The sequence below is a fragment of the Halyomorpha halys genome, unplaced genomic scaffold (genome assembly GCF_000696795.3).
Source record: "Halyomorpha halys isolate HHAL.00 unplaced genomic scaffold, Hhal_1.1 Scaffold106.1, whole genome shotgun sequence".
NCBI lineage: Eukaryota > Metazoa > Arthropoda > Insecta > Hemiptera > Pentatomidae > Halyomorpha > Halyomorpha halys.
In genome coordinates, this window is record NW_027111449.1 from 2,593,219 (window position 1) to 2,608,169 (window position 14,951).

Here is a 14,951-nt window from a genome sequence, read left to right on the forward strand (position 1 = left end):
TATAAATTATTTAAAATTAGAGTAATGAAAAAGAAAAGGTATATAACCCAAAAGGAGTAATTAGTAAATAAAGCAATAATTAGATATAGTGAAGATAACTTAGTAACGAGGGTAAGGAAAAAAGAATAAGAAAATGGAGTAAGGGTTTAAAAATAAAAATAAAAATAAAATAAAATGTGAAGAATATAGCGACAGGTGCAGGCCTGACACTACACACATAAGTAAGGTAGCCGATTTCACAGTTAAAAGATACGTTGAAATAAAACAGGAAACGGCTAACGGTTAAAAGTCAAGAATAAGTTTACAAGTCAGGCTGTTTTAAAGGTAAAAGTAAGAGAAATAAAAAGTGACAACAAATAATAAGAAAAAAATATGTAGAAATAAAAGTAAAAGAAAAAATTAATAAAAATAATGTTAATGTAAGGAATTGTCAAAAAAGTATAACATTAAATTAATTATTTGGGAATATACTAGGGATACGTTTTTTACATCGGTTTTTAAATTGATGGAAGAAGGTTCGAGTTGAATATAAAAAGCTCTTAGGGATGAGTTTTGTCATGGCTGCGGGCTGTTTTAAGTATTGACGTTTTATCAAAATCAAAGCAATGGTTCAAACATAAGGTCTTTTAGAAGGTTTCTGGTTTCACCAATGTATGAGCAACCAATGTTGGGAGTGGAGCAAGGGAGGGTATCCCAAATACGATATGGCATCGGTGTAATAGAGGAATAGGATCCTTAAGATGCAAGTAGATTTTAGACAGTTTGTTATGGAATCTGAATGAGAGAGGATATATATGGTAGTGACCAGTGTAAGAGTGGAGAGGGGTTATGAAAAAATAGTTGAAGTGATGAGACAATTTTTGAAGTTGTTGATTCATTAATCATATGGGAGGGAAAGTTATTAGTTACGAGCATTTGTTTTATACGGTGTATGTTAGTTTCATGAAAATGGAAATCAGAAAAGGTATAGCAAGGCTGAATAAGGTTTTAAGCTACGTTAATTTTTTGGTAGTAAAGTGGTTGGGAGAGGTAGTTTAAAAGTCTGGGTGAGTAAATTGGTTTAGTGTATCAGTTGGGGATATAGTGTTGTCTAGGTTTCTTATGACCAAGAGATCGAGAAAAGAAAGGGAGTGATTATTTTCAAATCCAACTCTAAAGTTAAGGTGAAAGTGGTAAGAATTAAAGGTAGATAAAATATCAGGGATTGAGGACGAGGAGGTGGTCATCTATATATTTTTAATAAGGATTATGCCAATTAGAAAAAGTAGGATAATGAAACTAAGCAAATCATGAAGGAGAATGTTGAAAAGATCGGGAGTCAGGGGATTCCCCATCGCCAGTCATGAAATTTGGTTAAAGAACTGGATAAGTAAGTTATTACTTATTTATGTTCTTCACTAACAGCATTCCCAACCATGTTCTCCTCATATATAATGAAAATAATTCTTAAAGTCTACTGTTGTTGAGTTCGATCATTTGTAGAAAGAAAAAGAAAATATCAAATCAATGTGCCAAACGTAGCAATACATTTGACGAAATGGTCCTAATGAGGATCTCGATGAAGTTTTGGCTCTTGTTATCATCACATTAAATGCTAACAATTTTAGTATTTTTAATAAAATAATACTAAATGTGGTAATATATAACGGTCTAAGCCTTTTGTTCAAACATTTAATCAGGTCATCGATATAAGATACCTTTTAAATGTTCTTATATGAAAGACGACCAATGAGCACAGGGCTTTAAATGGATGAGCAAATTAGTCGTTAGGGGCGTAAGGATGAGGCGAAGGTTAGCAATCTCTGGACCATTAGGGACCAGGTTTTACACAGATCCTAAACCTGTTAGGGAACCTTCCCTACTAATTCCCTAAGTGTAATCCCAGCTCTTCCTTCCCACTTTCTCAATCTCGGTTCTGTCCAGTAGAGGCTTAAAACCTTGCTTTTTCAAACTCCTATCTTCACTTCTTATTTGAACTATAAACAGAGTTTTTTTTTTTTTACAATTTTCACGGAGAAAACAAAAAAAGTCGATGAATTAGTTATTGCAGATGAGCTATTAATTAATCATTCACAAAAGCAAGTCCAACATAACAGGGAATAGAATAATTATTATTTTCTTTCTCATCTAAGGTAAAGAATATTCCTTCGAAATGGTACTTGGAGATCCCTTAACTAACACTTTCTATGATCTTTTAGTGATAAAAGTATCAGTAAAAAATGAATGTTGTAACGTCGTATATAACATCCTAACATTTTCCAAATTACGACCGATATTTTCTTTAATAAACTTTTTTTTTTTTTTTTAAATAATTTATTTATTGATATTTACAACTGTATACATATATACACATCAAGTAAATTTGCTGTAAGTGATATTATGACATGATAAAAACATGTGGAGAATCTACCCATTGATAGAACTCCAAAAACATTTCTAAAGGAGAAGATCTCGAGGGCATCTTCTTTTCAGACGTCTAGGAGAATTATTAGGCACTGAAGGAGAAGCCAGATTAGAAACAAGTTGGTTTGGGTGGTTGGAAAGTTTATTATGGAAGGATTGGTATCTGGTTCTGGCCAAATCGGCAACAAAGGGGACATTGAGGTCCTGATGGATGATTTGATTTGCGACAAAGTAAGGAGCATTAAGGATTTTGGACTGTAAGGGGATTGGATTCGAGAGGAATTAGATGGTTTAGTGGAGCCCCATAGCTCAACTCCGTATGTCCAAATAGGCCTTATAATAGTCATGTAGATCAGTCTTTTGTAATGGATTGGAAGTTTGGACCGTTTGTCTAGTAAATGTTGTAATAGTCGGAATCGACTAGCAGTTTCCTGTCTTTTCAGTCTTGTATTAGGATTCCATGTCAGTCGTTTTTCCAGATTTAGTACTAAGTAACGGATCTATTCAACAGGAATGAGTGGAGTATTATTAATTTCACACAATACTGTTAAGTAAATCAAGAGCCAAATCTAGACCGATCTATGAGGAAACCTCAATTTGATTATAAGAAATTAAAGCTTATTATACGTAGAAAGTTTTCTGAATGTGGGTTATCTTTATCTTCATAAAAATTACAGAAAAACTTTCACCGGTAAAATGGAATTTACAAAAAAATATTAGACTGAATGCTATTTTGGCCCCCATAATACCTGTTTTTTCCAACACAAGGGGAGAAGCTCGGTTCGGACTCCTGGCAGAATGGAAATATTGTACAGAGGATTGAACATGTTTACGATTTTATTTTGCTTTCAGTTTAATTTTATATTTGTTTACTAATTTGTTATCATTTAATTTATATATCTTTGTAAATATGGTGTGAATGTTTTCTCATAAATATTAACAATGTCTGAATTTATGCTAAAGAATGTAATGCAGCAAAATAAAGGGGAAAACAACTTTTGAAACATTCAAAACTATGTACCTGTAACTGCATCGACAAAAGTTACATGATCTCTGTTAAACAAATATGGATCTAACACATACAAATGTTTCTGACCCTGAAATCAATTGTGATAGATATGACTTTTAAATATTATATAATCATTACTTATATTAAAGTAGAAAATACTTACTCCTGTGGGCTTTGTCTGTCGGGTCTCTTCTCAGATTTACTCTCCTCTTTGAAGTAGTTCTGGAACCTTACAGAAGAAGTTCAGGTTTGATAAAATTGAATATTTACTTAACAAGTCATACATTTACAATATTAGTTACTAATATAGAAATATCTACACAATAATAAACTTCAGGTATCATTTCTCGCATTGTTGTTGTAACTCTCTTGAATGAGTTAAGATAAAAAAAGGGTGGGCAAAAATCAGAGGATAAAACTTCAAATGCTTATTTTGAATAAAAAAAAAAAATTACTTTATTGAAAAAAAGTATTACAAATCTGTGTGATATGTGAATATTAGTTGAAAAATAATATATTGCAATAGAAATAAGTTTATCTCTAGCACTATAAAGCCAGTTGCCGGATAATCTAATTAACATTTGAAAACATCGGCAATCACGGATTTTTTTTCTAGGTTATGTAGGTCAAATTTTGAGTCCTTCGCGTAACTCATACGAGACAAATGGTTTTATCAGATAAAATTTGATTTTGGAGAAACTAGCATGACATTTCGGATGTTTAACCATAATAGCGCACTTTGTTTTATTGTTATAAAACAACTCCAAAACTGTACACATTACAGACTAGTTTGTGTGTATTTTTTAAAGTTGATAAAATTAGCTACAATTTGAAAACAAAATGAGTTATGTGCGACCATTAATTTTAAGATATAATTTCGACCAGTCGATTTGTGTGTTTTAACTTATTTATTCATTACATTATTTTATTATTATTATTATTATTATTATTTGTACTTATTTATTTATTTTTTTAAAACTTATTTATCCAGTCAAGTATTTCTTTTAACCAATTTTTTATTATATTTTCCTTTAAATCTATGTAATAGTTTTGTTTTGGTAAAATGTATTTATTTGTTTGTTTTACTGTAAACTATTATTTCTCTGGTTTGATCTCAAATTGCTGTCTAATAGTGAATATGTTTTTATCGGGTCACTGGAGAGAATCTGAGAGGGGGAATTCGGGAGAGTGAATTTCTCGATCAAATAAAATAATAATTATGAAATGGTGAAAAGGAAGGGATAAGAAAGGAAAAGAAAAAAGGAATGAATTAAAATATTTGTATTCAGTGTGTAGACTGGAATTGATTGTAAAAGGAAACTGTGGGGAAAAACTGTTTTCTTTCTTTTTTATTATACCATGTAAATATATGTAATTTATATATGTCCGATCACGAATTGATTAGTATGATGTGTAATGCAGCAACCCGATGTAGTTGGGCAGCATAGATGAATAAAGAATTTCTTTCTCTCTTTCTAAACATTGACTATTTTTCCCTCAAAATCTAAAATTATTAATTTTCTCTTATTTTGTGAAATATTATCAAAAATATTCGTTCTATGACAACAACCATATTAAAAAAATTTCAAGTAAATTAAATTAACTTTAATTTTAGCCCATGAAAGAATGTGAAGGCTTAATGGTTCTTTTATATATGAAGTATAACCAAAAATATTGATAAGTGGACTTTGAGAGCAAAAATAATGTTCAAGTTGCAGTTATTATTATTTTTTTATTAGGATAAACCGAATAAATAAACAATAGGACTGTTCCAATGATCAATTATGTCTGTCAGGAACTATACGGAGCATGCGCAGTACGGTTTTTTATCTTTTTTTTAATACCTGTACTGTGTATGAGTTTTTGACAGTCAAAAGTGGCAAAAGTTGGAACATACCTAATACAAGCTGGGTGAATAGAACATGAATAATGTATTTATATCATGTACATTTTATTACAGTTTAATAACTGAGATGGTAGAAGCAAGAAGGGCACTTATACCGCATCTGTGATTTGATATATTGAAATTCTCAAACTTTCATCATACTAAAGCAATGACTTTTTCAAGAATTATTTTTTGGGATCTTTGCTTTTTAATAATACAGCCCTTATTAAAATAACAAAAATAATAATTGGGTGAATTTCATTTTTATTGAACTCTAAAATCAAAGAGAAAGATAATGAGAAAAGCTAAAGTGGAACTACAAAATTGTTCTATATCTATAAATTGTTGTACAAACTGCAATTGCGTAATTTAAAATTAGATATCATTTACATTAAATTTAAATCATTAAAAAAATAACGGTACAATACCTACTTTACAGGGGCTGAGTGTGCCCCAGGCTGCCGAATCAGCAGTGTCCACCTACGACTGAATGCCGACAAAATATATAATTATTTGTCGCAGCTGGAATCGAACCAAGGCCCGAGAAATAGTAGCACAGCGTTTAATTTAATAACATTTAATTGAAAGTGATCTGACATTTCAAATTTCAGAATAGATAATTTTAATAGTTAAGTTGGTTTCGTCTAATATAAATTTTATTTATTTCTTCCACACCTCGAAGTTGATAAGTTGCGCATATAACTTATTTCCGATGACACATATCAGATTGGAAGAAGAAAATCCTCAACAAATCCTCCCCTGTTCCGTGAATACATATCCTTCTTATCTCCCTCCGCGATTATATGTTGCCTATTTGTCAAAATGGTCCTTGTACCAGATAGTGGGAGGGTCTCAGAAAATAACTCTGGCACTAAACCTCCCTAATGCATCTACATCACTCCCTTCTATCGCAGTTATGGACAACATAACATGTTCAATATAAATGCTCAATTATTATTATATGCATTGTATATGAGATAGTCAGTTGGAAAACTCAATAATATCCTAACATATTTTTTTTCACAGAAAGTAATAATCCTGTTCTAATCCAATTTTATCCGAACGTTTCCTAAATTTGGCTTTTTTTTACGTATGTACTTATATAGATTTGCTGCTGTAAGAAGGTTTTATTAAATTTTGAAACAGCGTAAGTTCATTAAGCTTTCTTTAATAAGTACTTAACAAATATTGATAGAAGGATAACATTTTTACAACATGGAAAAGAGCTCGTATTTGAAGAGTTTTTTTAGCTAAAGTAAGTTTGCGAGTATGCTCTGTCTAATCAAACAGATATAATAAGTTATGCGGCAGGATGGATTTACGGCTTATATGAACTAAGCTAGCGAAATCCTACAGTTGTATTTGTTGGGGCGAGGGATGTTTCACGACTGAAAACCCAATCTCTTCCTCAGATTAAAAATGTTTGCAGGTTCGGGAATTAATAAAAAAACGGAGGACCTAAAAATAATCTAAAAAAAGTTAAAATAATAAGGAAAATGAAATAATAAAAATAACTTTCCGATTGAAAAACAATTTAATAATATTAAAATATAAACAAGTGAAATAAAGAAAATCAAGTGAATTATGAAATGAAAAATATTTAGATATTTATACAAACTAAAACAATTTGCATTATAGAAACAAATATAATTAAATTTTTCAATAATTTAATAGTTAGAGGCAGAAAGGAAATTTGAGGTTCGATGAATATGAAAAAAAATTATATATACATTACCACAACAAACCTCCTTATGTCCCTTATTTTTCGTAATGAATTCTCGGTAAATTTTAATTACTAAATAAAACTAACTTACAGTTTAAATAAGCTAAATAAACTTATAATTAACAAAAATTAAATAACCCAATTGGAAGGTAAATCAATAAAAAATTAAATTAAAAAGAAATGAAAATTTGGGCTTTAACAGTATTAAGTACTAAAAGCCATCAATAAAATTCCGAAGAGTAGACGAGGCGTTTTTTTTTTTTTAATTTAAAATTATGACCCATATTTAAGTTAACTTTAATACTCTAAACATTGAAAGGAGGTTAATTAGTGTTCGTAAATTTAGGGGAGCGGAGAGGCTCAGTGAGTAAGAAACTGTGCTACCTACTCCAAGTATCCTGGTTCTAATCTGACTGTGGCTGACTACTTATTCTGTAACTGTATCCGCAAGTAAACCCTCTGGGTAAGGAACCTTACGGGGTTCCCTCAGCCTCAATAAAGTGGGTACTTCCGGAATTAGTTTGGGAAAAATCTGGTGGTTGAGCGTGATCGTGAACTTGCTTACAAATTGCTGATTACCTGTTGTAGTGGTACACATTTTTATATTTAGTAATTTAACGCTGATTATGTCAAAACCATAATTTATGGACTTGAACCACTTCAGCTCTGAAATTAAACTTAGCATTTCACTGAACTCAATTGAACTTTGAATTTCTGTTGCTAAAACTGCATACTATTTATATTATATTCACTAAAGCGTATAATATTATTACTCTTACCGAAAGAAGCGTCACAGTCAACATCGTGTATGACTATTTTGATGGCCTCTCCGTCTGTGACCGAAGTCTGCCTTCGCATAGCTTCTGTGTCTGCGACCCTGGCCACTGGAGCGGCGATTGAAGCTCTAGTCTGCGATCCTCTGATCGCCGTGATGTCTGGTCTGTAACAACCAACTTGGATTTAGTTAAGTGACAAAGGTCTTGGCCTATCTTTATTCAAGAAAAATATTTAAATTTATATCGAGATTTTGAAAATGTTCGAATTAATAAGATATGTTAGATTTGAAAAAAAAAAAACAACCAAGAAATAGTAGTCAATAAAATATAATCACTGGGTAACCCATAATAGGTCATGGAAATTTAATACTCTTCTTCTATTTATAACTTCAGTTAATGATTATAACTAATATTACCTTCCACTATATAATTTTTTTGTTCTAAGCCCCATGGGTGCGTGGAGTTGAGGTCAAGATGGACAAAAAACGGGCTGAGAGGAAGCTATTTTACAGCATTGGGAATGCATTTGAAGGGGGGGCTGAGGAAATTTGATATTTTGGATAAGAGGTAGTGTTGTGTGTTAGTCGGAGCACACCAGGTTTGTTGTGTCAGTAACGGTTCAGTAACTTGTCCTCAGTAACTTAAATAAGGCCTCTACATTACTACTAAAATGTAGGCCTCTAACAGCCTACCTGTACATATGTCTTCAAAAGATGACACAGCAGCAGAACGGAACATCTAAATATATAGAAATTGTGATGCTACGTAAAATTAATACAAGCAACCAATATCGAAGTTGATCTTACACGTACAACAATAGTGATATTTATTATTTTTATAATAACCGGAGACTGATCTAACACGATTTAAAGGTAATATGAACAGGCTGGACATGCTCAGTACGAATTTATCGTTCTAAAGTCTGTTTACTAATTAGATAGCTGATATAATTATGTAAACTAGTAATATATACTAGGTTATTTTTTAATAACAAAAATCTTAGTAAATCAATTAAATTATTTGATTATTAACTTTTTAATTAGTTATTTCCCTGGCATTGGATTTTAGTTTAGAATAAACAAAAGAAACATTCTTAAGCGCTGGAATCAATAAGATCCTTCCCTTTTTTTGGAGTAGCTGTTAATAATGGCTGTATTTTAAAATAATTGATAATAACGAATGATATAATGTGCTTTATAACGTCGACATAGCAGACACGGACCCTAATCAAGAGGGAAACAAAAAGGATTCCCATTAGCGGAGATAAAGGAGGCAGCAAAATTTTTGATATAAAAAAGATCTCTGACTGAGTATGACACGCCCTCTCTTACCCTCAATATATTTCCACTCCAAGGTTAGCTCTGTTCGAACAATAAGTTCGTGCTGGTGAATACTAAATCAAGTTTTGCGAAACAATGTGAGGAATTGGCAAAACTAGAGGTTAGTATAACGTTTTAAAATTAAAACTGTAGTTGATAAAAACAGTACTCCACACAAAATTAGAATAGGTATAATAATAATAATAATAAAATGATTCGGTGCAAGATATATATGAATAACTAATTAACTCAGGTTTAACTATCAGGTTACAAAGGTTAACTTATAATTAGAAGCCTCTATAGGGTCCCCTCTATATAAAGCTTGAGTCTGTGTAGGCATCTTATGTTAATAACTTTTACGTAATTGCAAAATTGAATAGGTACAGTAAAGTATACCGTACTTCATTAAATACATTTTCACGCAAGGGTGGGTATCTTAGCAACCGATCGAAAACCTGTTGCCACAGCATATTATTTCTTCCTTCTTTAAGGAAAGTTAATCAAGATGAAAAGCATGATAACCAGCAAAACTCTAAATTAAGCTCTATTTGAAACCGTGCTAAAATGATAATATATTTATTTTATGTTACAGTCATTTTCGCAAATAAAATAATAATTTATTTAACAAATAAACACTGTGAGGTCTAAAGATAAGTTGAATAAAATATTAAAAAGTTAAAATGCTTGAATATTGTTTGATTGTGTGTCGAATTATAGAAATTGCCATTTTATATCGGAGAATTGACTCATTTTTACCATTTTTCTGAAAACAGTCCTAACGATTTTTATCAAACGAATTAATTTAATCTAAAAGTAATATATCTTGCTAGCGAGAAATTATTATCAGATTTTTAATTTCATATACTGTTATAGTCAGAAAAAATAAAATTAGGCCAATTTTTTTATGAGCAGTGTTAAAAAGGTCTTAGCAATAACTATAAAAACATTTTTTTTATTGATTTTTCTCTTATTGTAGGATTGAGTGTCCGGATGATAAGGCAGACAATCCAATAGATAATAATATTTTTATTGTTTAACAAAAACGGTTCAAACTATTTTTAAGAAACTTGTCTCTGTTGATCACCTTAAAGCCTTAAAAATAAAGAGTAGAGAACAATTTAATTCAAATTTTATTAAAACTCAAAATTTTAGCATTTTATAAGAAAAATATTACCAATTTTATCTCTAATACGGGTGGATTGATTGTGTTGCTTCATTTATGTTTTGGTTTGGTGGGGTACCTGTTCACTGATGCCAGAATATCAAATTAATAGATTCTATACGTGGCAAAATGTTAAATATTTCCGATACTAATATATATAATTTTTTATTGATTTCTACAATCCATACTCAGGGGTTTAAACATTTGAAGCATCTATATTATAATAATTATTGTGTCGGTCTTTCCCCTCTCCCTCCACTCTCTCTACATGTGTGTGTGCCAACCATTTTTTTTTGTTTTGCTTAGAACCTCTACCCTGCAGGGTCCCTGTTTAAGTATAAATTTTGACTTTTTAAATTTCAATCATAAACAACTGTTTACTAATTTATTCATAACACAGCGTTAATGGTAGGTCACTCGCACTTTTCGGTATGAGATTAATTTTATTCAAAGGGGTAAAAACGCGTCTAAAATGTCGACCAATTCGGAAAAGTCCTGGAACAATTTTCTTTATATAATTGACTTACTTGTTGAGGGACGATCCAGTTCGCTATCAAGAGAGCCACTCAGCTGTGAGGGTCTAGTAGGTGTCTCTGACAGGACAATTACCCATTTAACCGCATCCGTTCAACCCTACCCCACTCCGTCCTTCGGCTTCCACTTTAATAATATTCTACAGTTATATGCCCTCACTAAACAGGCATATTATCTTTTAGATATAACATTCGAAATACAATTGAATCAGTGAATAATATAATGGTTATTATTATTGCATTATTACATGTTCTTGCTAATTAAGAACTTGTAATAAAAACTCTTACATCTATGTAACTTTTTATGTACAAAACTTTCAGCTCAACTTAGTTTTAAATGGTTCCTCTTTACTAGATAAATGAGATAAAATACTTCTTTTTAATTAACCATATTATTTTATTTTTTCACATTACATACCCTGTTTTATTTTTTAAAAAACAGAGGAAGATTTCACAGGGACTTTCTGTTAATAAAGTACTTTATTAATTGATTATTTTTACCAAAAAATCGCCCCAGCCCACTTCACTCATTTTCTTCTAAGAAATATTTTAGAAAGTGCTCTTTTTACTAAGAAGTAAAAAAAAAAAGAAAAAGAAAACCTATGATTATTTAATATTAAGTATTGATTTTATTAGAATTAAATATTGTTTTTAAACGTTTACGATGGTGAGGTATCTCATCTCTCAACCACTTCCTACAATTCCTCCCTCTCTTCCAGAACATTGGTAAGTTACGCTTATAATCATCGTGGGAACATTAGAATAAAATAATTAGTAGATGCATAAAACGCAGCTAAAACATACTATAAGAAAATTTAGAACACTTCTATGGACAAAATATGTTGTTATATGTTTATAATAATTATTATTGAGGTATCTGATGCTTGTAGGATGCCACTGACCACCTGTTGACATTATTGATCCAGCCTAGGTCAGCCTAGTGATTGGGGTCGCAGGATAGTTTGGTCATATGCCTTGGGGTTCAGTTAGTTCCGAGCTAATATAATGTTTATGTGAGGCTCTTTGGGGAGTAATATGTACAGAATAAAGTCAACCTAAGAAATTATTGAAAGCTATAGCTTTCTTCAAGCAGCAGGGGATGTTACCATAAGGTGTTTTAACTGTGCAGGGGTATGCTTTTTTTTTTTTTTTTATTTCTTTATTAATGATCAGTACTGGTTGGCCTTACATGGTTGTTGGAAGAGTATGTAAGTTATTTTTCAATAGTTGATAGTAGGGGGAGGGGTTAGGTATAGTTTCGTACAAGCGGCACTCCTACCTCTTGGCAATGCTATAAATATGAACTATTATAATAAAAACAGTAGACATCAAATAAAATAATAATCTATAGGCTATTAAGGGAGAGGAGAGGTGTCTGCTTGGTGGCCCATTTAATGTTCGAATTACGTTTCTTATACAATTTTGATCTCTGAATTTTTGAATATTTGAAGTCTACAAGAATTATTAAAAAAAATTATTTAAAAAATTATATTCTATCATAAGAGTAGAAAACATGAGTACTATTTATGTCCCACTAAGTACTTTCAGGAAAAAACTGGGTTACTGAACATTTGTTTCCTTCAAGAAAAGAAAAACCAACTTTATTTACGCCAAAACATATTAGACCAGGAGTCATTAAAGTGCTTTATATAGGCATCTAGGGATCAATATCGAATTAGGATCGATCTAATATAGTAGGTCGATTTTCGTATAAAATGACATTTGTAATGAAGGATGCCAGTATGAATGAAATAAATCTTTTTTTTCTTTATTAATTTTTTTATAGAAAGGATCAGTCGATAAGAGAATTACAAATTTAGAATAAGTTTCATGGAACATAAAATTACTCATACGGTAATTGTATACTTTAAGGCATCCATTATTAGAGATGTAACCACACATTGCTGTATAAATAATTACCGGTTGATTGCTGTAAATAGATGTTTAAAACATCTCAAATAATTGAAAATAAATTATAATTATTAAAATTAATATATTTGCGGGCTTTTTTGTAAACAATTATCATCAAGTAGGTTGTCATAACACGTTACATTTATAAAAATTTACGGAGTGAAAGTATTTGAAACGAAGTTTTCTTTCGAAGAGGCTGAAGCTTGAAACTGGTTCCGAACATGAAGTACAAGAGCCCAAGAGGAGAAAAAAGGCATTTATCTCTCCCAAATTTTTGATTACTTTGATGAAAACTATGTATAATTACTAGTCAAAATTGATGAATCTGCCAAGTATGGGTAGGAGAAATAAAAATGGCGGCTGTTTAAAAACGATAAAAAAAATTAATTTTTCATTTTTTATCTTAAAAAAGTAGGAACAACACAAGAAAACCTAAGAGAACGTCATTTAAATTATGAGTAAATTTGCCAAAATATGAGCACTAAAAGAGATATTTACGTTAAATAGTTCTCGAGATATAGCTTTTTAAAAAGCAACAATTCATAAAAATTTTGTACGGGACGTACTGAACGATCAGTAGTTAGTGAATTTATTTTGAAAAACCTATATCTCAAAAACCATTTGACTTACAGATGTCTATTAGCACTCTAATTAAAGCTAGTTTAATGAGATATAAAGTAGTTTATGATGTTTAGTTAAATTTCCTTTGTTTTGAGTGTTGGCAGACATATGTGCGTCTTATGGATCTAGAGATATATTTTTTCAAAAATCCAACATTTTATACGAACAAAAAGAAACAGAACCTTCTGGTTAACCGGTAAAAGATTCTGTTTTAAGTTACAAATGTGAATGAAGTAAGGAAGAAAAGTTTTTAAAAAAGGTTTAAATCAAGGAAAAAGTTATAGTTAGAAAAGGTAATGTAAGTAGGAAATCTAATTTTAAAAAATAAAAATTTTATAATGTTATTATGATATTATTTTAATGATTAATTTATTTAAAGATGGGACAAAGTCAATTAGCCTGCATTTTTAAGTTTTGAAAAAAGAAAATGACATCAATATGAAAGAGCCGAGGAAATCAGGGTGTAGTTTGAAGGAAATATTGAAATTGTTATATAAAAATTAAAAAAAAAATTTGTAGGTATCCTTGAGAATGACCTGAGGGTCGGAACATTGGATTCACCTTTTTAGGAATAAATTTGAAAGAAGAAAAAAGATCAAATTTGTTTTATTTAAGAATAAACTAAACCACTCTCAAACAAGAAAATATAAAAGAATTAATCTATTATTATCTATTTTGTAGTAAATTTACCTAGCTTTAATTTGAGCACTGACAGACATCTATACGTCAAATGGTTTATGAAATGAAGTTTTTCAGTATTTTCCGAACAACTATAAATAAATATCATGAAAACTACTATTCCTTCGAGGGTAAAGGTCATAAAACTCTTTATAGCCATTATACTAGCTTCAATTTGAGTGCTAATAGACATCTGTACGTCACATAGTTCCTGAGATATAGATTTCTCCAAGTAAATTAACCAACTACTAATCTTTCAGTAGATTTTAAAGAAATTTTGCTTTTGAAAAAGCTACATCACGAGAGCTATTGGAAGTAAATAGCTCTTTTAACGCTAATATTTCAGCAAATATACTCTTCTTTAAATAATGTGCTCTTAGGTTTTCTAGTGTTGTTGGTAGGTTTTACGATTTTGAGTTCCGAATGAAAAATTAGTGTTTTTAAGGTTTTGAAACAGCCGCCATTTTTTATTCACCCTACCTATACTTGGCAGACGCAACAATTTTGACTATTAATTATACATAGTTTTCATTAAAGTAATAAAAAATTGGGCAGATAACTGCCTTTTTTCTTCCCGGCTCTTGTACTACTAGGTTTGATCCATGACTGGAGTTTGTTATGATGATGACTGTGGTCAGACATTTTCTTCTAGGGCCCACTGACTCAGGACTATATAAATTATGAAATAAATCAGATGGATGGATCACTGCTGTGACCACATAAACTCCCAAGAATTCAATATTTTTCTATCGTAATTTTTTTCTAAGATAGTTATATCGGATTAACCTTTTCCTATTATGAGAGATCTAATACTCGCTGGATTTTATAAGAAGAAATGATCATGTTAAAATTGAATGGAAAGAAAAGGAGTTGCATAGAAGGTTCTACAACCAGCGAAATGAGCTTGATATATGAAGAACTCAAAGCTGGT

At 30.8% G+C, this 14,951-nt stretch overlaps 1 protein-coding gene across 1 annotated transcript in view; it reads right to left on the reverse strand.

Annotated features, from left to right (window-relative positions):
* The window catches only part of Fife (regulating synaptic membrane exocytosis protein fife), a gene marked incomplete in the record, with an annotated part of 393,470 nt that overhangs the window by 49,204 nt on the left and 329,315 nt on the right, over positions 1-14,951 (reverse strand). The window contains 2 exon segments of the mRNA XM_067049480.1: positions 3,576-3,641; positions 7,800-7,960. Coding sequence (XP_066905581.1) covers positions 3,576-3,641; positions 7,800-7,960 — 227 coding nt within the window.